At 43.4% G+C, this 26,549-nt stretch overlaps 2 protein-coding genes across 4 annotated transcripts in view; one reads left to right on the top strand and one right to left on the bottom strand.

Moving 5' to 3' along the window:
- Window positions 1-13,863, bottom strand: part of LOC113457236 (proline-rich proteoglycan 2-like) — a 24,051-nt gene extending 10,188 nt beyond the window's left edge. Inside the window, exons 1-2 of one of the 2 annotated variants that reach the window (XR_003377859.1) lie at window positions 13,532-13,863; window positions 12,614-12,757 (exon numbers count right to left, since the gene is read on the bottom strand). Coding sequence is in view for 1 of the 2 variants with exons in the window: in XM_026784166.1 (XP_026639967.1) it covers window positions 12,706-12,757; window positions 13,532-13,848 (369 nt within the window). In the remaining variant the exon portion in view is untranslated. Of the gene's footprint in view, window positions 1-12,068; window positions 12,758-13,531 lie in introns of those variants that run through there. The other variant, XM_026784166.1, reaches the window with a different exon arrangement.
- The window catches only part of Sec24b (SEC24 homolog B, COPII coat complex component), a 65,064-nt gene continuing 52,330 nt past the window's right edge, over window positions 13,816-26,549 (top strand). For both annotated transcript variants that reach the window (XM_013350028.2, XM_005357277.3), the window contains exon 1: window positions 13,816-13,985. In XM_013350028.2, the coding sequence (XP_013205482.1) occupies window positions 13,886-13,985 (100 nt within the window). In that variant the 5' untranslated portion in view covers window positions 13,816-13,885. The remainder of the gene's footprint in view (window positions 13,986-26,549) is intronic.

Raw genomic sequence — 26,549 nt, 5'->3', positions numbered from 1 at the left:
AAATAAATAAATAAATAAATAAATAAATAAATAAATCAATAAATAAGAACCTCAAGTAATCAATTAATTCACTTGTTCATTAGAAAGGCACCAACATGTATCAGCAAAAGGAAGAGTGAGGCCAGGCGGTGTTAGCACACACCTTTAATCCCAGCACTGGAGAGGATGAGGCAAATGGATCTCTGTGAGTTCGAGACCAGCCCCATCTACAGAACAGATGCCAAGATAGCCAGGAATGTTACACAGAGAAACCTTGTCTCAAAAAAAAAAAAAAAAAAAAAAAAAAAAAAAAAAAAGAGGAGGAGGAGGAAGAGTGAGCTCCATTCGGAAGTTTCAAAGTCCTGGCTCCCATCTGCCTGGCGACGTACATATGCCCTGTGAGTATATAATTTTCCTAAGCATGGGACGGGAGAACTGAACTTTGACATCTAACCTGCTTGTATGCAAACAAGTTCATATGACCCTAGAAATGGGCTGCCGATGCTTCCTGTCTTCCCCAAGAGTGTGCATAGTATGTTCTTTGTAATTGAGGGTCAGAGCTATGCCTATCTGTTTTGGTCCTGACATAAGGTTCTGTCCTTGGGCTGAGTGCTCAGGCTGAGGCACAGGTGTATTCAGTAAATTCTTCTTCAATCTATTCCCTTCAGACTTCCGGGATATAAATTTCCCAATGGCACAGACTTGTGGGCCATCTCTCCTAGTCCGAGTGGAATCCACGGGGTTGCTCAACTTCAGTTATTGCATCAGACAGCTGTGCACTTTTGATCCTTCCACTTCCCCAGTTCTCTTGTCTGTCCTGTCCTTACCCTGACAACTTGTAGCGATTGTTGTCACTACACAATCACACCGCTATACCAACCCGTTTCCTTCCTCTGCTGTATGGCTCTACATTTAACACGATGAGGGATGGAACTAGAGAACTGACAGCAGGCGAACAGCAATAATCAAAGGGTCTGGGTGAGAATGGAGGAGGTTTCCTTGTAAGTGCACGTAGGTTTAGGGTGACTACATGGCAAAACGTCCCTTCTGAGTATGTGGCAGGGATTAAGTCATGGTGAGTCAGAGGGAGGACAGGAAAATTATGGGGACTTGAGAAGGGAGAGGAACCCTCACGTAGAAGTCTGATTGAAGCCTCTCATCGGGTAAAAAGCTCAAACTCCAGCACGGTTAACAACATGTCCTGTGACTGGTGACATAGAGCTAGTGTCCCACGCGCACAAAGATTTTGGAGATTAAGACAACAACCATCCAGCTTAAGTCTGAATGCTTAAGACCTTGAGCCAGCCAAGGTGGTACACTGTTCCCAGTCATGGCAGTGCGCTGTTCCCAGCCATCAGGAAGAAAAGGCAGGTAGATCTCTGAGAGTTGAAGACCAGCCTGATCTACAGAGAGAGGCCAGGGACACACAGGAAGACCCTGTCCCAAAAAGTAACAAATCTCGCAAGAACAACAAGCTGTGCCCACACTTGGGTATATCTGACTTTTTTCTTAGCATATCTGTTTCTTCTCATCTTTGTACTTAAGCCTGTATAATACCTTTGATAAATCCTGTATAATACCTTTGATAAATCCTGTATAATACCTTTGATAAAACCTCTAACTCTACTTCGTAAACTGGCTAGTCCTGAAAGTATTAAAGTTACAAATCGTTTTGGCCTGAGCTGAGGTCTCTGAAACTCTAGGTTCTCCTCAGGCTGCTGAGGGTAGCAGCAGGGAATTGTGCCTCCTTTACCTATATGCTAAAACACAGACAATGACACTTGTTCCTCTCAGCATAGACTTGGCTATAACATCTACAACAGCCCTGCACATGGAACAGCTAAGATTGACCTAGGAGCTGACATATTTGGTGTTCATGCTATTTTAATGCCAAATATCCTCTCCCCCAACCCCTGGTTTTTCGAGACAGGGTTTGTCTGTTTAACAGCCCTAGCTATTCTGGAACTAGCTCTTGTAGACCAGGCTGACCTTGAACTCACAGAGATTCACCTGCCTCTGCCTCTGCCTCCTACACAGTGCTGGGATTACCACTACCCAGCATCCAAATATCCTTTTTAAGGGTTAGCAGAAGGTTGGACAGATGACCTAGAAAAGGGACCTGAAGCCTCTCTCTAAGTGAAAATGAACAAACCAGTTTAGCTTCATTTTGCTATTCAAAAGCTGTAGTTCTCAAAACAGAGGTGTTAGAGAGAGTGTGTGTGGACTCTTCATCACTCTGACAAAAACAGAAAAAGGAGGGGAGGGGATAGGAACCCTTCAGCAAGACTCATTTTGCCTCGGGTTCTCAGATGACACTTCTGTTCATGGTTGGCCAGTGCTTTGAGGCCTGTGGTAAGTCAGAAACATCCTAATAGGAGAAGCGAATGTCGGAGGACAGCTTTTCACCTCGCGGGTAGCCAAGGAGCAAGAAGAAATTACAATAGCAAAAGACCAGAGCCAAGGCTAGCCTGTGAGAGCAGGCCCTCAGAGGACACACTTCCTCCAAATAGGCCCCACCTTCCACATCTGCACTGGCCTGTTCAAATGCTGACTTCATGAATGGATTAAACTACCTATTAGACCCAGGTGCTCAAGGTCAGGGACACACTTAGAGACATTTAGACATCTCTCAACCCAATCAGATCAACAACCAAGATTGAATCACACAGAACTTGTTGGGGTCATCTTTCTTTAGTTTCTGACTCACTAGATTTGGGGTTGTTTTGGAGAGCTTGTATTTCAGACACTATAAGATGTATGTATCATTCTAAAGAATACTAAGTAAATGTGTACGTGCACGCATACACACGCGTGTGTGTGTGTGCATACGTGTGTGGAGGCATACGTCAGTAAACAGGCATGTGGATGTCAGAGACAATCTTAAGTGTTGTTCTTCAGGTACTGGTCACTTTTATTGTTTTTATTCTTTCCTCCTCGTCATCCTCTTCTCCCTTCTTTTACACAGATCCTCTCACTGACCCAGAATGTGAGACGCAGGCTAAGCTGGCTGGCCAATGCTCCCCAGGGATCTGCTTGTCTGTTTCCCTGGTGCTGCCAAACATGTGTCATCATGCCTAGTGTGCTGTGTGTGTGTGTGTGTGTGTGTGTGTGTGTGTGTGTGTGTGTGTGTGAGTGATCATCGTCTTCTTCTCCTTCTCCCTCTCTCCTTTCCTTGAAAATTGTTTTTCTCCCCTCATATTTCCTGATTATGGTTTCCCCTCCCTGTAGTCCTCCCAGTTCCTCACACTCCCCTCCCATCTGGATCTGTCCCTTTTCTGCTGATCATTTAAAATACAAACAGACTTCTAAGAGATGATAATAAAAAATAAAATACGATAAAACAAAAGCTAACATAACAGAATAGGACAAAAAAATCCAAGAAAGTATTAATCCCACTGGTCAAAAATAAGACTACTGCCTTAATTTAAAGCCAACTTTGAAGCATGCTTTAATTAAATACTGGACAGCTGGATGGGCTCTGGCCAGGTCCATTTCTGGTTTCCCAGAAAAAAAAAATGGCCCTGCGCCATGGTTTGCAGTGATTTAAGTATTTCCCATCAGATCCAATCAGAGGCAAATGTACATCCTAACCTATTTCCTGCCTGGGAGCCTCCCGCTGTTATGCCCAGATCACGGAGTCCCCCCAACACCAACTAGGAGACTGAGTTCTGCATGTAAAAGCAAAGAGCCTTTATTCTTACACAAGTTTGCAAACTCAGTCTCTTTGTGTGTCCAACATATTGGACTGATGGGAGAGCCCCAAGCTCAGCTGGGGTTGGGTTTTTATAGTAGCAAAGGTGGGAGTGAGGGATTTCTAAGGTTTAGGACCCCTGATTGGCTGGCATTTGCCTGGCAGTGTCCTGGTGAAAAGCAATGGGTGTGTGCTGGCAGGTGATCCTATCTACAATGGTTGGAACATTAGGAATTTCCTTTGGATGGTCTGTTCCTGGGTAGTGCCTGGGTGGCCTCAGTTTGTGGTCTTTATCAGAATCAGGTATCACCCTAGGGTAAAGTACAGAGATTCAGGCCTCTAGAGAGTTCGTCATGGCTGGTCCTACAGCCCCACTTGTGATCAAGCACAGCTAGTGCAGATGGGTCAAACAAACTTGTTTAAAAGAGTGAAAACACTTGGCTTGTTACCGCCCAGGAGCAATAGCCTCCAGCATTTCAGGAACTGTTTCGTAAATCTCTAAAATACAGTAATTAAAATTAAAATGTAAACTTTGGCTCCACGTAAGGGCACAAGAAACAGATAAGAACACAGACATCCACTTGTTTGTTTGTACACTCAGAGATCCCATAAAAACTAAACTGGAAGCCATAACACATATACACAAAGGACCTGTGGGGTAAAAAGAAGAAAAATGTATAAATAAAAGTAAAAATAAAATAATAAGGCCAAGCAAGGTACCTTTAATCTCAGTACTTGGGAGGCAGAGGCAGGTAAATCTCTGAGCCTGAGGCCAGTCTAGTCTACATAGTAAGTTCCAAGATAGCAAAAGCTACATAGTGAGACTCTTGTGTTGGTAAAGTTTGCAGCAGTCACTTTCCTGTAGGTCCTGCATGTCCAGTCTGTGCAGTACTGAGTCAGAGGTTAAAGGCAAGAGCAGTTTCTTTGCTCAGTGGCTAACCTTGCCACAAGGAAATCAAACTCCATAAGGAGTTTGTTCAATGCCTATATCTTCTCTGAAGTAAGTCAGAGCTTCCAGGAGCATATGTGTCTCACTGTCATGAAAGGCTTCAACAAAGCATTTTAAATACCATATTTTGTAGATCTTTGAAAGGTTTAAAGACCATCTAGTTGTTTAAAATATAGCTCTATCTGATCTGGGAAACATGTCTAACATATCTACAAATTTGATTGTTATAGATGAATAGCTACTGACTTGATAATCCAAAAGAGTTCATAAAAATAGTTTTCAAAAACTAGAATTTTACCTTACATTTTTAAATGAGCTGCATAGGTACAATACCTTAAGACAAGAACAAAAGCATATTACATTGTAACAAAAATACCTTAAATTGGTATCAATATTAAAAAAATCCTTTAAACAAGAGTAAAAACATATATACAGTGTATTGTAACAAAAATTACCTTAAATTTGTATCAATATACAAAAGTCCTTTAAGCAAGAGTTAAAACATATATACAATGTAACAAAATTCTATCCAAATACCAAAATCCATGCCAATGCAAACTATCTGAGATTAATAGGTTTTTTTTCTATCCTATATTCTCCTAAATTATAAAAAAACATTCATGATCCACAAAATAACCAAAGACAGTCCATATCCCCTTCTCTCTTGGGAATGTGGATGTTGTGTTCTGTAGACTGCTTCCTGCTGTATGTAGGTGAAGTATTTTTAGGATCCCAGAGAGAAAATTTGAGATAATGGCCAGGTCCTGGGAAGACCAGTTATAACCTTTGTTAATAGATATTCACCTGTAAAGTTTCAGGAGGTCTCCCCTGATCAAACCAGATCCATCTCAACCTGGAACGAATCCACAGCCTCTTGTTTCCTGTGGAAAACAAAAGCAAGACCACTTTTCCAAAGCATTTTTGATTTCCATTTGACAAATTCACTTTTTGACTTTTTTAAAGTTAAAACATTCTTAAAATATCTAGACTGGTTTATTTCAACAGTCCCTCTTTCAACTCCAGGTCTCTTAGCAGCTGTCCTTTGCTTTTCAGCAATCAAAATATTCAAAATCAACACAATAGCATACAGAATCCAGACTCCCTGCGTACTTCCCATCTTTACATGGCTTTTTTTTTTCTTTTACTTACTTTTACTGTTTCTTTAAAGACTTTATTTTTTAAAATTCTATTTCTGTCTATAACTGCCTTTACCCATTATCTTTCTTTCTAAAGTCCACACACATTGTGAAGCACACTGGAACTTGTTTAGAAGTTCTTCTGACAGGATCCCTCATTCTGCATATCTTTTAGACTTTTTTGACTGCATGAACAAACTTTAGACTGTTAAGCTATACCTGGATCCTCTGCCTGCTCTAGAGCCTGGCTCTGCCCACTCTTGGGTTGGGTCCTGAAAGCCAAGCCTGAAGCTTGTAGCCTGGCAAAGGTACATGACCGAGAACGGCATTAAACCTTTTTAGAGCTCTAGAATGCTGATGCTTGCACTGTGGCAGGCATTTTTTTACTTTTTTTTTTTTTTTTTGTAACTAATTAAAATAGTAACAAGGGCTTGCCAGCAGGCACAAACTCTTAAAGGAGCCAGGTTTTTCTAAAGCTTTCTCAGACTCTAGATGGATATTCGAGCCCCATGATGGAATGCCAAAATGTGTGACATTTTATTCTGTTGGCTTTTTTGAGGAGCCCACCACCCAGCTCCCAAATAAATCACACACAAAGGCTTATTCTTAGTTAGGAATACCTGGCCTTAGCTTGGTTTGTTGTTAGCCAGCTTTTCTTAACTTATATACGTTTTTCCCTCTGGGTTTTTAATTTTCTCTATTTCTGTATATCTTACTCTGCTTCTTTCTCTGTGGTTTTCTATGTAACTGACCCCTGACATATTCTCCACTCCTTATTCTCTTATTCCTCATCTTCTTTGGTTCTCCTTCTATATTCTGCTGCCTGCTAGCCCCACCTATCCTTGCTTCTGCCTCACTAATGGCCATTCAGCTCTTTATTAGGGCCATCTGGTATTTTAGACAGGCAAGAGTCACAGCTTCACAGTTAATCAAAAGCAGCATAAACAAAAGTAACACACCTGAAAATAATATTCCCCAACAGGGTAGTTTGTTTCCTGAATGAGGCTCCTTTGGAGGAAACTAAGTTTTCATTTATGAATGATTATCAACTGGAGATAGCTTCTGGGTTAGAAGTGGGGACACGTCACTTTCTCTCAGCTCTAGGGTCCCATCTGGTACAGACCAGTGCAGGCCCTGTGCATGATGCCTCAGTCCCTATGAGCTCATATGAGCATCAATCCCATTGATGTAGAACGCCTTGCTTCCTTGGTGTGTTCCATCCCCTCTGGTACTTAATCTCTTTCTGCATCTACTTCTATAGGGTTCCCTGAGTTGTCAGGGGAGGAGTTAATGGAGATATCCAGTTTAGGGCTGAGTGTTCAAAGGTCTGTTACTCTCTGCACAATGTCTGGCTGTGGGTCTTGTATTTATTTCCATTTGTTGCAGGAGAAAGCTTCTCTGATGACTGAGCAAGGCACTGGTTATGAGCAGAATGTCATCAGGAGTCATTTTATTGCTACATTCCTTTAGTATCTGATTTTACAATCCATGGGTTTGGTCCACGGGCTATCCAGTCTTAGGTTCTTGATCACCAAAGTAGTCCTGGGTATGGGATCCATATCATAGAGTGGGCTTTAAGTCAAATCATGCATTTGTTGGTTACTGCCACAAGCTTTGTGAAACCATTGCATTCTCAAATCTTGCAGACAGGCCACTCTTGTAGATCCAAGGCTTTGTAGCTGGGCTGGTTTTTATGTATCTGGTTTGGCAGTATACAGAGTACTTTTCTGTATCAGGGGGTGAAGGCTCTATGTAGGCACCGGTTGGACTTCTCCGTGTTCAGTGAGTTGAGCAGGTGTTGTCTTCAGCAATAGAGCCTTGTTGTCAGTTTCTGGAGAGTCACCTATAGTCTTGGAAACAGCCTGGATGGTTTGGGAGTTCCTATGGGATCCTTTCAATCAACAACTTAATTAGATGTAACCAATCCCAGTGCTGGAAGCTTTGGTGACAAGAGATGGTCAGTTTGTACTCTGTCTCACTCATTATTTGGTGATTTTATTTAGACTGCTTTCATAAATGTATATATTATAGGAAGCTTCTAGTATATTAGGTATATTAGGTTTTACACTACCCCCAAAATGGCCTTTAATTTTAGCTGTCTCTCCCTGGCTCTCCTCACGCCCTTCTTTCTTCCCCTTCCCCGCTTGATCCTTCAGTTACTGTTGTGTAATAATCTGTTTGTACACTGTGAAGATGTGTCACTTGGATTGGTTTAATAAAAAGCTGAATGGTCAATAGCTAGGCAGGATTTTCGGGGAAGAGAGGATGCTGAGAAGAAGGGAGATGCCAAGGGATGCAAAGCAATCAACATGGGCATTACAAAGCAAAGGTAACTGATACATATAATCCCAGTAGCACAAACATTGAGAGAAACAATTAATAAGTGGGACCTCCTAAAACTGAAAGGCTTCTGTAAAGCAAATGACACAGTCAACAAGACAAAAGAGCAGCCCACAGAATGGGAAAAGATCTTCACTAACACCACATCAGACAAGAGGATTGATCTCCAAAATATATAAAGAACTTAAGGAACTGGTCATCAAAAGAACAAGTAATCCAATAAAAAATGGGGTACAGACCTAAACACAGAGCTCTCAACAGAGGAATATGAAATGACTGAAAGACACTTAAGGAAATGCTCAATATCCTTAACCATCAGAGAAATACAAATCAAAACAACTCTCAGATTCCATCTTACACTTGTCAGAATGGCCAAGATCAAAAACACTGTTGACAGATTATGCAGGAGAGGATTTGGAGTAAAGGGAACGAACACTTCTCCATTGCTGGTGGGAAGGAAACTGGTACAGCCACTTTGAAAATCAGTATGGAGTGTCTTTGGTCCCCAACATTCTCTCAGGAACAGATTGGTGCTGCCAAGAGCAATCATGTCTCATGTCAATAGAATCCTAAGTTATTTAGATGCCATATTCTACATTGAAGAATACCTATCCATTTGAAATATATCTCGGTACATCTAGATAACCTAGCTAATATGATTACAAGTTTGACTATTATAAATGACTACCTATTAACCTCTATTTCTTACTAATACATTACCTTTTTAATGAGCTACGCAAATGCAATACCTTAAACAAAAGCAGAAATACATATACAGAGTATAACAAAATCAACCTTAAATATGTATCAATAACCAAGATCCACACCAAACAAAGTATTCATTCCTATATCATATCTCTCTTCTTTATTTCTTTTTTCTTTTTTTTTTTTTACTTTTTTTTAGAGATTGACTGTGACCATTAATGACTTATAATCAACCCCCTTTAAATGAAAACAAACATTTACATTTATAAACAATCATAATCATTTTGGAAATTTGGGTGTTGTTTTCTCCAAACTGCTTTCTGCTATTTGTTGGGCAAAGTATTTTTAGGGTTCACAGAGACCTTTCTGGGGGTCTTGTTCCATCAAACCACATTAGCCTGAAAAGAATTCACAGCTTTTTATGTTTTGTAGAAACAAAAGCAGAACCTCTTTTCCAAAGCAATGTATCCTTAGACTCAAATTTTAAAGTCAAGATAGCTTTAAAATATATATGCTGGTTTAGTTTTGCAGCGCCAGAATCAAATATCTCTCTACAGCCAAAAAATTCAAAGAAAACACAATAATATACAATCCAGACTCTGTGTATATTTCATCTTTACATGGCTTATTTTTCCTTACAAATCCTTTAATCTATGACTGTCTGTACTTTTATATTACTTTTACTATCTCTTTAAATAAGAGTTCATTTTGTTTTTATAACTATTTTTATAATTGTCTATACTCTTTTTCTTCTCACTCCCAAGCCTACAAATATTTATCCAACATTATGACCCATTCAGAGGTCTTTTTTTTATCTGAATCTGTCTTTTTTGTGTATCTGTAATCACTTTCTGACCAAGAGAACCCCCCTTTCTTTTAATGCTAAGCAGGTGTGGCTAGAACAAACTCCACAGCCCTACCTGCTTGCTCCACTCAGTCCAACATAGCAAAGGTATATTCACTATGCCTGCAAGCCATGCTCACTGCCACAACTCCAGGGACACAGCAAGTCTATGTCTCCATTATGCAATTTATATCATGCTGCTCACAGACCCCATTTAAGTGCTCCATAGCAGAACCAGCATGAACCAAAAAGCCAGCTCTTAAAGAAACCATTCCTCTGCTTGTGGGTAGCAAACAGAGCCTATCTGAAAAAAAAATATGGCTACCGAAAAGCTGTACTTCGCTCCTGTTTTTGTGGGTCTAGAAGCCCTCTTTTTTTTTCTTATACTTTTTAAAGGTCTTACATGAATCCATGCCCAGACAGTGGATGCCAATCTATTGGCGTACAAAAGAGTTCCACAATAGCCTGGAATGGAGTATAACAAAGGCTTATTTATCTAGGGATAAACTCACAGAAAGAGTAGCGATCTGCAGTCCTCTGTGTGCGCTGAGAACTGGAACTGAATCCAGCAGCCAAGAGGCCCACACATGCTTTTCATCTGCATTTCTAGTACACGAGACCGTGACCAAAGTGGGCCAGTATCTTAAAGACCTATTGGCTGAAGGAGTTTCCACAGCAGTATGGATCTATTTCGAGTCTTCTAAATGAAGCCATCCTGCTGTAGGAAGTATTACAGCTTTTAATTACTGAGGTGTGGCCTCTTATAATATATATACGCAGAAGCCAAACAGGCATCCGTCCCTCTGTTCTCCTTTCCTTTGCTCTTTTTCCACCAGCTGCTTTTGCTTTCTTTAGATCGCGTGATTCAACCGGTCAAGTGGAGAATTCTGATTTGTGAGTTTGCCCCGTAATAAATGACTATCTTTTTCTCGATTCTGAGCTAGTGTGGGATTTGTTTTAAGCATCTGATCACCGATTCACCATCCAGTTGAACAAGCACCATTCATTGATGATGGTGTCTTTTTTTCCAGTGTGTATTTTTAGCTTCATTATCAAAAACCAAGTATCCACAGGTGTTTGGATTTATTTCTGGACCTTCACATTGATTCCATTGATCAATGTATCTTGTTTTGTACCAATACCATGCTGTTTTTATTACTATATAGAGATGGAAATTTCTGTTCTGCCTGGTCCCAGAGCCATTCAGTCCCAAAGAAACACACAGAGGCTTATAGTAATTATAAACTCTTGGGTCTATTAGCTCAAACTTATTATTAACTAGTTCTTATTGCTTAAATTAGCCTATAATTCTTGTCTATGTTTAGCCACGTGGCTTGGTACCTTTACTCAGTGAGGCATTCTCATCTTGCTTTCTCTGTGTCTGGTTGGTGACTGACTCTTTGCCTTTTCTCTTCCCAGAATTCTTAGTCTGTTCCTCCTGCCTATACTTCCTGCCTGCCTACTGCTACTGGCCAATCAGTATTATTAAATTAAATTATTAAACTAATAATAATTATTATTATTAAATTAAATATTATTAAACTAATATGAGTGACAAATTTTTACAGTGTACAAGAACATTATCTCACAGCATTTCCCCCTTTTTTTTCATTTCAAAATAAGAACTCTGAATCTAATCTTCTTTGTTTAGCTTTATTCCTGGTCATTATCTATAACAACTTGTAACCAACACTGTAAACTAAGACAAACTTCCATAATCCATTTTTTGGGAATGTGGGCATAGTTTTCAATGATACTTCCTGCTGTTTTTTTTTCCATGTGAATCTGTCTTTACTGTATCTCTTTTCAAAAAGATATTTAAAAAAAAACAAAAATAAAACTGGGTTTGAGGAAGAGCAGAAGATCATGGGAAAACCATGAGATCACCGTTCCTTCAACTCGTGCAAGAATTCCTGTCTTTTGAGGATGCTGCTCTCCACAGACACATGAACATGCTGTCTTTTGATCTGCTGGGGCGTGGGGAGTTCTTCCTACAACAATTATTTCTTCAAATTCTTCAGCTAAAAATGCTTGCTCTGCTCAAGGGTCATTGATATGCACGATTTGGTGCAGCATCTACTGCGTATTGTCCTGTACACGCTAGAAGGGTACAGTGCTAAATTAATGGGTAGCTGGTGCTCCAGACTGTGGAGTGCTGTGTCTGGTGGGCCCTGAGGCAGAAGCTACAGCCCGCCTGGAGCTACACAGATAGAAACCTTGTTTCAAAAGTAAAACTAAACAAATAAAACAAACAAATAAACAATACCCTCCCAACAACATTCCATGGTATAATTAATGTGAAGGTTTTTATTGTAGATGGGGGGGCACACACACAGAGACTGAGAGAGACAGAAAAACAACATAGCAAGGATAGACGAGGGTTATAAGGAGGAGCAGCTAAGAAAGGGAAGCTAGTGAGCTGGAAGGAATTTAGGGTAGAGGGGAGGTGAGAAGGGTTAGGATGCTAACATGGACTTTGAAATGTAAAACAGGTACCTGTAGTACTGAGGGAGGCTGGAGGAAAACGTGGGTTCTGATATGCTAATAGCCACCACAGGTAGCTGTATTCTCATCCACCAGAGAGAAGGAAAATATTTTTGATGTGGAGGGTGAGGGGGCTGGGGACCAGTTTCACAATTTCCTGAGGAATGCTGGCTTTTATCTAATTGCCAGAAATCCTCCTGCAGTCCAGGTTGAGCCCATTTTTGGACGTTTGCACTGCCTTTTGGAGTTTGGAGAATTGGAGTTTCCTTTGGGACCTAACACAACCCCCACACAAAAGTAATAAATATATATGTCGTATAGAGCTCTATGAAAACGTAGTGTCTCAGTCTTTGTAAGGGCTCTTCCCTGAAGAGACAGCATGACTCTTTATTCCGCATCCATTTATCTGATTAAAATGAGCCTACATCAAGGAGGACACACATTCCAGAGGCAGAAAGCGAATTGCCCATTATCCTCTTACTCACAGAGTGCCAGCCTTATTCCAAATTCGAAGGACTCCCGGCAAGTGCTGGGGCTTGAACTGTAGGACCTCCTTGATGAAGGAGGGGTGTGATCTCTACCTCATGAGGATTGGGTTTCTGTGAAGAAGCTTAAAGTCGCCACGAAACCTATGAATATAGAGCATAATGTAGCCGGAAATCTCCGAACTCCAAAGTGAGACTCCATCTAGTAAAAGTCTATTTATTTGTAGTGTGGCGCGATAGGGCACCCGTCACTAATTCATGGCAACAGCTAGAGGAAAGCTTCGTGCTGTTCTAGAATTACGAAGCTTTAAGGTTTGCATAACCTTCCAGTAAATAGGATTCCACCGCTCCAGAAACGTCATCTTACATGATCTCCATTCAGAACCCAAACGTTTCTGAGCAGTTGCCTCCCTCCCATCACAGTGTGATGGTAGCCGACTTGGGACCAAGAAACCAACCAAAACCACTTGGGTAGTGCCCTCCTGCCTGCCAGTCAGCATGCTGGGTGGACCAGGGAGACTAATTCAAAGATTTCACCAAGGTGGGCAAAGCAAGCTTGACCTCAGCTTCTGCGTGCTCCAGCGTTTCCAAATGCTAATAGGCGGAGCCAAGCCTCGAGAGGAGGGTGGAAATAAAGTTTGTCTTTAAGTTCTCCTTGTACTCGGCTTTCGCCTTCCTCTTTCCCTGGCTATTTAAAGCCACTGGTTAAAGTTTTGAATACTACCATTGTTATTGTGAATCTGTCACACAGATTTCTCTTTGCCTGGGAATTACACATTTTCAATAAACATTAGGCTAGATTGGAACGGGGGGGGGCAGGGAGGGTTGCAAGAATAAATAACAAATCCAAAGCCAGGCTTCGTCCTCCGAGGAAAAGTACGTGGGTGGGTTGGGACAGAGTGATCCAGGACTACAGACCTCAGTCTGCAGCTTCGCACCCGTCCTCCAGCCCTACAGGGCGCAGGCTTCACCAGGGAGCAGCGGCCACAGGGCCCGCGCCTTCCTCCCGCTTCGGCGGCGCCACAGCCTGGCCTGAGCGGGGCGGTGGTCGCGCAGCTCCGGCCTGCAGGGGGCGCTGGCGCGGGAGGCTGGCCGGGCCGGGGTCCGCGCTCGTGCGGCGGCGCTGCAGCGCGTGGGTGCCGGGGCCGCGGTCCTGAGTGACTCGGCCTGTGACGCGGGCGCGTTCCTTCCTCTTCCTCTTCCTCCGCGGCCCCGCCTTCCTTCCCTCCGCCCATCTCCCTCCGCCGAGCCGCCGCCGTCAGCCGCGCCGTCATGTCGGCCCCCGCCGGGTCCCCTCACCCGGCTGCCGGTGCCCGGATGCCGCCCAAGCTCGGCGGAGCAGCCTCTGGCCTGGCGCCGCCGCAGCAGAACGGTGAGGCGGGGAAGACCGGGGCGCGGCGCGGGGCCTAGGCGGGAGGGAGGGCGGACGGGAGGGCGGGCGGCCTGCAACCGTGGCTTGGGGCCGGGCAAGGCCGGCTCGGGGAGGCCGCGATGGGGCCCCGAGGCCGCGGTGGAGCCCGGAGGTCGCGACGAGGCGAGGGGAACGGCCGAGGGGGATGGGGGGGGGGACGGCAGGGCGGGGTCGCCAGCGTTGTGCGACCCAGGCTGGCCAGTCCTCGCGGACGGAGGCCGTAGTGGAGGGATCAGCCCCCCGGCGCGACCGTCTCCTCCGATCGGGGCGCCGGCCGGTTGCCCCGGGCGACCCCTTGGGCGCCGAGAGCTCCCTGGAAGCCCGGGGCCCCGAGTCCGTGGTCTTTCCTTGGTACCTGGTGGATCGCATCCTTCCGGCCTCTGGAACGTCGCCTTGATTTTTTTTAAGGCCGGGCGAGCACGCTGCCTGGAAGGGAACTTAGTTTGCACTCAAGTTTGTAGACAAAAGGGTGTAAATATGATGCAGGAGTGTAACTGTAACCCCGACCCTCGTCGGCCTCGGGATCTGTTGTGGTTTGCTGCCGCGGTTGCTACTCGGGCGTTTGGAGTTTGCTTGTAGTGTTCGAAGGGGGAGCAGGTGTCAACAGGATCTAAACGAACACCTTTAGATTCCCCCATCTGCGGTTCCACTTTAAGATATAGAAAAACGTGCCAGAGTTGTTTCGGCCCATTCTGAGGCAAGGCCTGCGTAGTGCGGCACGGATGTGGCAGTCATACTGGGGCCTTAGGCTCTGAGCATGCAGGAGTTTCTGCTGAGAAATGATCTTACCCTAGCATGCCTATCCCCTAGTCTAGAGATCTGGAATGTTCCTAGATAGTTCTGGGGGAGGGGCGCTCTTTAGAGACTGGTGCTACGTCTGCTGAGACCCTCCCAAAGTCATTAAGGCTAAGAAAATCCTGCCCCGTGTAAAAGGACAAAACCACTGTAGTACTCAACAAATCATTGACCCAGTTTACTCACTGAGCTAATCAAAATTTACTAGGCTTTATCATCTTTTTGACTAACACCCAAAGTTTTGAAAATTGGTAATGCCTTTCAAAACTCCCTGAGAGTCAGGTGAAATTCTTATTCACAATTTAAAACAGAAAAAAAAAAAAAAAGACCGCTTAGTCTTAAGAGCCCTAGGTCGGCCTTATTTGTCAATATTTCATGCTTCTTAAATTGTTGTTTAGTATAAACAGCTTCTGAAGGTCAACAGTGTCATTGATGGTATCACACTTGCCCTTTACCCAAGTGAAAACATAATTTGTGAGCAGTTTTGAAATAACAACTTGTCTGTGTTGTGTGCCTGTGTATAAACCAGTGCGCCCCGGCTGGCACCTGGAGGTCAGAGGACAGCTTCTAGGAGTTGGTTCTTTCTGCCAGGTGGGTTTTAGAAATTCAACTCAGGTAGTTTTCTAGTAAACACTACCTAGGCTTTGTTTGTTTGTTTGTCTGTTTTTACACCGCTTTGTGTGTGAAGCCACCAGAACATCATAATTTAGAAGTAGGTCCCAGGTTAGAACATCTTAAATTCATGTTTGAAAGATTCAAGAATGGTGCTCTTGATTTCCGAGTGGCATATTTTATTTTAGCCTTAAAAATTTTGTGACGACCCGAAGATACCAGGATATTCACTTGGTCAAAAGGATGTTAAATTTGTAGGAACGAATTCATATTTTAAAGATGCCCGATGTAAATGATGCTTGATTTCTTTTTATACTTACTCTTTTCAAATAGTTTTACCAGTCATTTAGCAGCTGTTGCTAGGCTACCAGATGGGTATTCAAAGTTAGAGTAGTTGATGAAACAGTCCCTCCTCCTGCCTGAATTATATTCAAATTGCTTCTGGCTAGTCTTGAGTGATTCGGTAGGTAGGGGTGGAAGGAGAGGGAAGGGCTGGCTCTAGGGGTGGGAGGAGAGGGAAGGGCTATCTCTGGGAAGCGGTTGCATTACAAGTCTGGAAGTCTGCACTTAGAAAGTGCAAGTCCTTTCTAGAAACTGAAAGTGGATCAGAGCAAAGGGAACTGGGTGGGAGGGAACGGCTGGGAAGACTGGGGTGGAGCGGGGTGTGGGGGAGGGGGAAGATGGAAGGATGGGGAGAAGAGGCCAGGTTGCAGAAAGGTCTTGAAATGTCATACTAAGGTGTTAGGAAATAAAGACCTAGAGTCAGGTTTGGTTTGGTTTTGTGGACGGGATTAATTCGAGCATGGAAATGAGAGGCTCAGGTCTGGTTTGGTTTGGTTTCTCAGTGTTACAGAAAATGATCTTGAGGATTAAGCAGCATTTGCAGTTTCTGTTGCACACAGAAACCACTTTTCTCTGTATCTCTGGAATTCCAGACATGGTAGTAATCATACAAAAGCAGTACATCAGAAGTGTGAATATAAAATGCCATGGAAAAGCAAACCAATGACAAGAAAAACTGTAAGAGACAGAATGAGACCATGCCCTTCATAACCTTGGTATGCTGTGAGCTGCATCTAGGCCTGTCGAGTGGAGCTAAAACTCTTGGAATTTTGAGAGCGACAGGACTGCCCTTCTGTTGTTCGTGGTGATCATCTGCTCTGCACCCAATTTGTGACAGGGTGGAGCCCCTGGGTAGCCTTAGGATGGCACTGGTGACCAGAGGTTTGACGACCCTTCAGTCCCTACTTAGTAATGTCTGGGAAGAGAAAGCCTGGCGTGACCAGCATGCTCTGGAGGCACCCCTTCCCCACAGGCCTTGCTTGTGTGCGCCCCCTTGAGGCATGGCTGTTAATTTTTTTCTTTTGCTTCGTTGGTGTGGAATTACGTTTTATTCCTTTGAAATGTCTTGTTTTGTTCGTTTGTTTTTGCTTGAGCAGTGTCTCAGGTAGTTGAGGATGACTTTGAACTCCTGATCTTTTTTCCTTCAGCCTCCCAACTGCTTGAAGATCCTCTTGCTTCCAGTTTGAGATTATGGGGCATGTTGCCATAACTCCCTGTACTATCCTATAGTAAACCCATAAAGGTATTTTTAAGGGGAAGGTAATGGGAAACGGAGCCGTTATCACCACTTAAAGGAAACTTGTGACAGCCTGCTCCTTGTGATTGGCCTCTCAGGTGGGGACATGTTGTGGGACTGAGCCCTGCCTGTGGGACCTGACTCAACTTTAGGTTGGAACTGTCAGGATTCAATGTTGCTGCTGTCCACTGTAGAACTGCGTGGAAAGGGAGGAGCCCCTCACAGCTACCCCTAGGTCTTCTGTACAGTGCCAGTTCTTTTTCTCTTATCCGAAACAGCAAATGGCGCCAGGAGAGATGGCTTAGCAACTAAGAGCTCTGACTGCTTTTCTATAGAATGGGTTTCATTCTCAACACTGACATGGTGGCTCACAACCGTCTATAATGGGATTTCCAGGGCTTCCAGTGCCCTCTTCTGTCCTCCAGGGGTACCAGATTTGCTTGTGATGCATACATGTGATGTACAGGCATGCATGTACACAAGACACCCATTCAAATAAAATAATTAAAAAAAAGAAATAGCAAGTGTTTTAAAGACATTTGGTTTCTATAAAATGTTAAAAGGGAGATGGTGATCTAGTTGGTTCAGGAAGGAGCACATTCTGGAGTGTTGTAGTTGATCCGGGATCCAGGAAGGGAGGCAGGAGCACTTCTCACCAATGCCTGAGAAGATTGTGAGGAGCAGTTTATCTTTTGTTTATTGCTGTGTATTTAGAGCCACAAACAGTGCTGGGCAAGTTCAGGTGTTCACTTTGATGGTCTTTTAATAGACTTCACTAAGTGGCCCAGTGGTCTTGAACTTCTGATTTTCCCACCTTCACCAAATGCTTGCACTGTCAGACATGGTTATGATGCTTCTCTTACTGCAGTTTATAAACATTGCCACCATAAAGCAGACAAATGAGTTTTTATTATCGTTTTTACTGTTTTTCAAAGGTTAACTGCTTGTCTGCCACGCCACTTACTTGAAGATAGTATGATATCATTGCATCTCTGAACTCTTTTCTGTTCGCCTTGGAGCTGCTTTGCTCCAGATTTTCACTCAGAGTAGCACATGATTTATAGGATTATTTTTCTTTCCATATGAAGTATTAGATGAATATTTTTTAGTTTTAACTCTTTGTTTTCCCCCTTTGGGAGACAGGGTCTTCCTGTGTAGACCAGGCTGGTCTTGAACTCACAGAGTTCCTGCCTCTGCCTCCCAAGTGCTAGAATTAAAGGTGTGTGTGCCAACATGTCCAGTTTAACTTTGCCTTTTGACATTTCTTCCAAAGCTGAGTCATGGAACAAGACTGCTGAGTGAAATGATAGCCTGATAATGGTATAATTCCAAAATTGTTCCCAACTTGACTTGAAAGATTTAACAGCACACCACTCTCCTTTCCCCCAAAATGATAGCACTGTGGTTCATTGTTTTCATGTCAGTGATGCAGAGAGGTTAGACACAGTGCGAGTTGAAAGACTGCTGACTTGGAGATCCTTTCAGCTCCGGGGCTCCTTACCTTTGAGAGCACACACAGAAGTTAAAGAAGTCTCCAGTCTGAGGAACTGGGCTCCTCTGATCTCTGCAGCATGCTTCCGTTCACATCTGTGGCCATCTAGCTGGGAGGTCCTCGGGAGAGCACCTCTCTCTGTCCTTCATAGTAGTCATCTGAATAGTCCTCACTCTGAATATACACAGATATCTCTGTAATGATACTAATCTAACAAACAATTGTTATTATAATGTATGGTTTTAATTATTTGCTATGCTTTTCACACACACGTCTCAGTTTTCCAAGACACATTTTTTGTGAACCTCATTTATTGTCCTTAGCAATATTTCAGCTTTTACTTTCAAAGTAACTTTTCTTTTTAAAAGATTTGTTTTTATCTTTTACTTGTGTGCACATGGTGTGTGTGTGTGTGGCATGTGTGTATGGCATGTGTGCATGTGCAGGTGCTCAGAGGTCAGAGGCATCAGCTCTCCCTGGAGCTGGAGTTACAGGTTGTGAGTCTCCTGACATGGGTATTGGGAACCAATTCGGGTCCTCTGGAAGAGGACTTAAATTCACTGCTCTTTACTGAGCATCCCTCCAGCCCCAATTTTCGTTTCAAAAATCCATCTGTAAACCGTGAACTGTTGGATGGGAAAGACTGAAGTGGAATCATCATGAATGGACTTTTCTAGAAGTAAGGCACTATCCTAGTCATCATGATGGAGACAGAGCACTGTTAGCCTGGAGAAGGCTCTGCTTGCAGTCGGGCGGACACATGGCCTTGCCCAGAATGTGATGCAGACTTTGATTCCTCCAAGCTCTATGAAGAACATGCTTACCATCTCTGAGCTTCTGAGTTTAGTGACAGCGGTCATGCAGAGCCTTTGAGAGGATTAGATCGAATGAGGTACTGTTTTTAAAGTACCCAGTTCTGATAGAGTCAGCACTGAGAAACCCTTTATTCCATTTTCTTTAGAACACCAGATTACAAATTGTTTTGAATGGCAGACAGTGTTTTCATTGTATCCCCAGTAGCAACTTGTAGTAGGTACTGAGCTGAGCTGGATAAGTGGGCTGCCTTTATATTTCATCCCTCTTTAGAATATCCTGAAAGCCACTAGCAACCTTACTCCCCTACTGTATTGACAGTTAGGGCTTGGTCACTGTTTCCATCACTTTAATCAGTTACTTTATTCTGCCTTTCACCCTTTCCTCCTCTTTACACGCACTCTTGGAAAGTGTCTGCTAATAGACCATCTCTCTAGCTTGCCAGAAGGCAAGTTAGGATTATGCGCCCAAAGCACCTGAAGCAGTCTTGAGAAAAACATTTCCAAGTAGACAGGAACGTCTGTGAAGTCATAGCCTGCCTAACCAGTGGCCAGATCTTAACTTGTAATAGGGGAAAGGTTAACTGGTGCTTCAGCTGGATCAAAAATGATGAACAAGCTTGGCAAGTTGGCACATGCAGTACACTCAGGAGGATTTCTGAAAGTTTGAGGCAAGCCTGGTATAAATAGTACATTTCAAACCAGCCAAAGATATATCATGATATAGTATCTCGAAAAAGAAAAAAAAACCAACTGAATAAAAAAATTATGGCTAGATTTTTGATTGTTCAGGTGAGTTTGTGATCCGAGGCCTGGAATTGTGGCTCACACCTTTAATCCTGGCACACAGGAGGCAGAGGCCAACCTAGTCTGCATAACAAATTACAGGATAGCTGTGGTTACTTAGAGAGACTCTGTCTCAAACAAAGTGTGATCTGGCATGATAGACTTGTAGCAGTTCTTACTGGAGAGGGACAAGAGGGGTCAGCAGTGGCAGAGAGGGTAATTAATTAACATTAACAGGGTGGTGTGCTCTGAAGATGGGGTCACTGGGAGCCTACTGACGGGACCTGTCCTGGATCTCAGCTTTAGCCTAGCAAGACCCCTGCAAGTCTGTTGCCTTCCACAGCTGTAGGAGACATTCTTGAAGGTTCATGTTTTTCTCTTTAAGTATCTTGTTGACAGTATGATTAGTGCCAGATACAGAAATGCTTGTTGATAACTTCGTGTTTGTGATTTTCATGAGGCTTGGGAAAAGGTAAGCTAGCTTTTGCACTTGGAGAGTTTAAAATTAGACCTGTGCACAGGAAAAGGAAGTCAGGCAACTTCTAGAAGCTGGAAAGGGCAAAGCATTCTCTCTTGAGGTTGGGATACTCTGGAAGCAAAGTAAGCTGTGTTCAAGCAGTGTCAGGGAAGGCCTTTCTTCAGGAAGAGCTGGACTGAGACCAGAATGGGTAGGAAACGGTCAGGTGGAAGGATGTGGAAGAGCCTGGTAGAGTAAGTTGTCCAAGGACTCAGGTGTGGAAGCTGGGCTGCCAGGTGAGGGTTATCGCGTGACAGACACACAAGGTGCTGTGGCACAGGAGTCAGGTCAGGAAGGGCCTCTGACTCTTTTTTATAACCAATTGCCACAAATTGACTGCTTGAAATGGAGAGTTTATTATTTGTGGGTGAGAAGTCCAGCTGGCTAAACTCAGGACGTCTCTGCGGGACACATTCCTTCCATGGCTCTCTCCAGCTTTTAAAGGCTGCCCACATTCCTTGGCTCATGGCCCATTTTCTCTGTATTTGGAACCAGCAATTGAGTATTTCCCTGAAGACTCCATAGCCAGGCCTCTAATTCTCTGGACAGTTAAGGATAATAGACCTATTTTAATAGATGTCATCTGACTAAAACCTTAATGCCATTTACAGCCTTAATTCTCCTCTGCCATGCAGCCCCACATAATCACAGGTTAGGACACGGATGTGTGTCTCACTGACCATAGCAAAACTGAATGTTTCTTTTTTAAATTGCATTTAGTATAGTGTCGGTGTGCACCTGTGTGTATGCATGCATGCATGTGAGTGTTGATAAGTATGGAGGTCAGTTGACAACCTTGGAGGATCACTTCTCTCTTACCACATGGGTCCAAGGAATCAAACTCGGGTCATGAGGCTTGGTAGCAAGTTCCTTAACTATCTAAGCCATACTGGTAGTCCTGGATTTACTGTCTATAATTAATTGGTTAAATATTTTATCCAGAAAGAAGCTAGCCACAGATCAGTGTCAGTTGCTGCTGGTGATCTTTAGCTTGGGGCTTACTGCTCACAGTCCAGAGTGGAAGGAATGGAGGTCTGTCACCAGCCCAAGAGAAGACAAAACAGTCAACTTAGAAATCAATTCCTACTGAATGTGTATGCTCTTGCTCTGAGCTAAAGTAAAATTCTAAGTATGTGTGTTTTCAAATAGCTTTCCTTCCTTTCTTCCTTCCCTCCCTCCTTCCTTTCTTCCCTCCCTCCCTCCCTTATTCCCTTCTTCCCTCCCTTTTTTTCTTTCTTCCTTCTTTGAGAAGAGAGCTTCTCTATGCAGTTCTGACTGGCCTGAAACTCTGTTAAATAGACCAGCTGATCTCAGACTCATAGAGATCTACCTGCCTCTGGGATTAAAGGTGTATTTACTGATAACTTCTCTTTGTGTGGGTCATTTAGATGGTGATGCTGAATGAGTAATGAAAAGGAGCCCTCCCACTCCCACCCCCATCATAATTATCTTCTTTCCCCTTTCCTCCCCTTGCTTTTGTTAATGAACTTGAAAGTCAGTGGCTCTACAGGTAGTTCACTGATAGGTGTCAGCAGCCATGGTGTGGCCCTGTTTTTAGGAGTGGTATGGAGTAGTTGTAACAGAGACATGATTATATTCCATTATTGTACCATGCAGCAGGAATGAGCCGAGTCAGCAATTAAGCAGAGAATAAATATTTAAATGGATTTTGACTCAGGCTGTCTGTTCATTTCTGAAAGCCTTAGTGACAAGAGGTGAGCCGTCTTTTTCTGTGTTTAAGTACATGAATACCTGGTGCTAGTGGAGGCCAAAAGAGATAATTGGATTTCCTGAAAATGTAATTACAGATATCTGATTGTAAGTCACCATATGGGTGCTGGGAATTGAACTTGGGTCCTCTATAAGAACAGCCAGCACTCTTAACTTTTATGTTTACATAGCTGACTGCACTAATGCTGACATTGATTTTGATGCCAGCAACATTATAGACATTCTTAAACATGTTCACTAGGTGGCACACACTTTTAACCCCAGCACTCATGAGATAGAGGCAGGTGGATCTCTGTGAGTTCAAGGCTAGCCTGGTCTACAGAGAGAGTTCTAGGACAGGCTCCAAAGCTACACAGAGAAACTCTGTCTCAAAACACCAAAACCAAACAAAAGCAAAACATATTGTATCCCAAATCACTCACTTTTCTAAATACTTTACATATTAGGGCCTTCAGGTCTTTGAAGACAAAGTATTATATATATTAGAAGTAAGTTAAATGAGACACAGAAAATAGTATAGCAAATGGAGTTATCTTAGCAACTGGGCCTGTGGCTCAGACCTGTAATCCAGCTACCTGGAAGACTGACAGGATCACAGGCTGTGGCCTACCTAAGCTGCAAAGAAAGTTCAGGTTCCTTTCAGCTCAGGGCCAGCATACCTGCTGGTATATAAAGGCCTTCAGTTCAGTCCCGGTATCAAGGAAGAAAAAATGGCTGGAGAGGTGACTCAGTGATTAATAGCATTTGTTCTTACAGGACCAGGGTTCAATTCCCAGCAACCCACAGCCAGCCATAACCCCAGTTCCAGGAGAGTCAGTGCCTTCTGACCTCAGAGGGTCCCAGGCACACACATGATACCTGTACATACACATGGTCAGAACACTTGTACACATAAAATAAGTATGTCTAACTGTTTTATTTAAAAGATTAAAATGCTTCTAGAATACTTCACTTGCTGGTAAAGAGTAAAATATTAGCATTGAGAAGATAAGACATTTTTTTAACATTATTGGTGGAAAATATGAATTGGAAGTCCTTGAAGAGAGCTATAACAGTGATCTTTCTTATTTGCTTGTGTTTTGAGACAGTCTCTTGCTGTGTAGTCTAGGCTGATATGGTGGTTTCAAAGAAAGTGGCCTCCAAAGGGAATGGTGCTATTAAGAGGTGTGGGTTTGTTGGAGTAGGTGTGGCCTTGTTGGAGGAAGTGTGTCACTGTGAGGGTGGGTTTTGAGGTCTCCTATGCTCAAGCTACTTCCAGTGTCACAGTTCACTTCCTGTTGCCTGCTAGATATAGCATTCTCAGCTCCAGCACCACGTCTGCATGTACACTGCTATATCCCACCATGATGATAATGGACTGAACCTCTGAACTGTAAGTGAGCCACCACAGTTAAATGTTTTCCTTTATGAAAGAATTGCTGAGGTCGTGGTGTCTCTTCACAGCAGTAGCTAGACAGCTAGTTAAGACAACTGGCCTTGAACTCATAATCCTGTCTCAGGCCCCTAGTGCCAGGACTACAGACAAGTTCTCAATGCTCAGCAAAGTGGCCAGTTTTTAAAGCACAAACCCCCACTTTTATTTGTAGGAAACCTGTCCTCTTAATTGAAGTTCATTCTCTAAAATGATGTTTCTTAATAAGAATTTAGTAAACTCACCCATAATGAAATAACTCATGTACTTTTTAAAAATAAGGATTTACACATGCTAACATAAGAATGTCTAGGATACATTAAATTAATAGTTATAGAACCACACTACGGTTTGTTCTTCCAAAGAACACACAGGAAACTTCTGTGGACTGCTACTGCATCTGGGTAGTAGAATATCAGTTACCAGAGTGAGAAAGGGACTTTTACTTTATACTTCCTTATATAAATTGTTAGCCCTGCCCTCTTCCACAGTGCTGGGGACTGAACAAAGGGCTCTTCTGCTTGAGTACTTGATCAGAGAAGGACCAGCACCATTTCCTCTCGGTCTTCTTAAACTTCAAAATATTTTACCCTTTGACAATTTCATAGATGTGTATTGTTCATATCTACCCCACCCTCCTTTCTCTCTTCCTGTACCCGCCCTTTCATCTTCCCTTCTTTTGTTATTCATTGAGTCCAGTCCCACTGGAGCATGGGCAGCTTCCCAGGGGCTGCCCCACAGAAGAACCCTGTAGCCAGCAGTAGTCCTGAGCCCCTCCCCCATCCATGCTGGAATGTTGACCAGCTTGATTTTGTACAGGAAACCCCAGCTGCTGTGAGTTCCTGAGTGCCACAGGCTGTCTCATGTCCAGAAGACAGCTCTCGTTCCCTTCTCTTCCCCATCCTCTACCTCTGACATTTAAAAAAAGGTTTCTTGCTCGCTTATTTATTCATTCATTCATTTATTTATATGTATGGGTGTTTTGTTTGCGTGTATGTCTGTTCACCACTTGGATCCCACCGAGGCCAACAAAGGGCATTGGATCCTCTGGAACTGGAGTCACAGTTGGGAGGTACCCTGTGGGTACTGAGAATTGAACCTGGGTCCTGTTTAAGAGCCAGTGCTCTGTCTTCTCTTACTCCTCCAGGATGTTCTCTGAGCCTTGGAAGGGGTTGGATAAGGTAGATGTGCTGTTTAGGTTTGATTACTAAATAGTCACTCATTCTTAGTACGTGGACTAGATATGACCAGCAGATATTAATGCTGCCACTGCCAGAAGAAGTGTAGATCTGAGTATAAACATAAATACTTAGCAGTTTGACAACACGACCATTTAGCAAAACAATAGTAGTAGCCTGTGCATGGTGGCCTATGCTTAATCTCAGAGTCAAGTCAATAAGTTCTAGACTAGACTGGTCTCATCTATATAATGAGTTCCAGCCAGGCCAGCTAGGACTATGTAGTGAGACTCTGCCTCAGAATAAAACCAAGCCATGTGTGTGTGTGGTACATGCCTTTAATCTCAGAGGCAGGTGGGTCTCTTAAGTTCCCACCCAGCCTGCTCTACTGTAGCTTCAGACCAGCCATGGTCACATAGTGGGATGCTGTCCCAGAAAAGGAAAGGAAACAAAACAACACCAATAAAAGTAGATTTTCTCCTAAGGCCGATGCCCTGCCCAGCCTTGGGGTTCTATCCAGGTTTACCATACCACAAATATGTTCCCTCAGGAAAAGCAAGATCAAATCAGATCAGAAAGGATTTGGTTGCCCCCGAAAGCATCGTGCCATGGTTTCCTATGGGTCTATCTTACCTGGAAGGTCTGTATTGCAGTGCAGAAGCCAGCACTGGGTATGAGCGCTGATGCCCTTTGTCCTTCAGCAGTCTGCACAGCACCTCTGGCAGTGGAAAAGCTAGCCAGCGGGGAGTTGGCTGGGAGTTCCAGATTGACTACTGAGTCCTGCAACCAGAGTGTGTTGTCTTCTGCAATAGGGTCTTAGCATTTAGTTGTGGTGGGCAACCAAGAGCATTGGAAATAGCCTGTGTTGTTTGGGGGAACTCTGGGACCCCCTTGATGAATAACAGTTAGGGGGATATCCCATTCCTGGCACTAAAGTTTTTAATAAATTATGTCTTTTGGAAGCTTCACTGTCCAGTTAAATTCCTTCTTGTATTTTTTAAATTAGCTTACAAAGTCATGGATTTCTATAAAGCTTTTTCATATACCCTTAGTTTGGTCAACATGTCTATTATTCTTCCCCCCCCCCCCGCCCTTGCACACACCTCCCCCACACCCTACCCCCCTGTTTCTATTAAGTCAGGGTCTTGATTTGGATCCTTGACTGGCCTGAAACTTGCTTTGATCAGGCTGACTTCAAACTCAAAGTTCTCCTTCCTACCATGGCCTTCAGGTATGGGATTAGAGGCCAGAAGAGGGCATCCTGTCCCCTGGGACTAGAGTTACAGACAGTTGTAAGGTGCCATGTGGGTGCTAGGAATCAAACCCAGGTCTTTTGGGGGGAACAGCTTGTGCTTTTAGTTGCTAAGCCATCTTTCCAGCCCTGATTTCATTTTGTTACAGAATATTGACTTGGAAGCCCATCAGTTGTGTGGTCTGTCACAGATTATATAGTCAGGCTATTGGATTAGTGTGGTTGTTGGCCTTCAATTCTCTTTGGCTGTTGAGCAGAGTATGTTCCTTTCTTACCACATAGTCTTCTTGTCTGTGTTACAAGTTCAAAAGTGAGGTGTGTGTGTGTGTGTGTGTGTGTGTGTGTGAGAGAGAGAGAGAG

Source organism: Microtus ochrogaster, chromosome 21 (assembly GCF_000317375.1).
Source record: "Microtus ochrogaster isolate Prairie Vole_2 chromosome 21, MicOch1.0, whole genome shotgun sequence".
Classification (NCBI taxonomy): domain Eukaryota; kingdom Metazoa; phylum Chordata; class Mammalia; order Rodentia; family Cricetidae; genus Microtus; species Microtus ochrogaster.
This window is presented reverse-complemented; position numbering and strand designations above follow the sequence as displayed.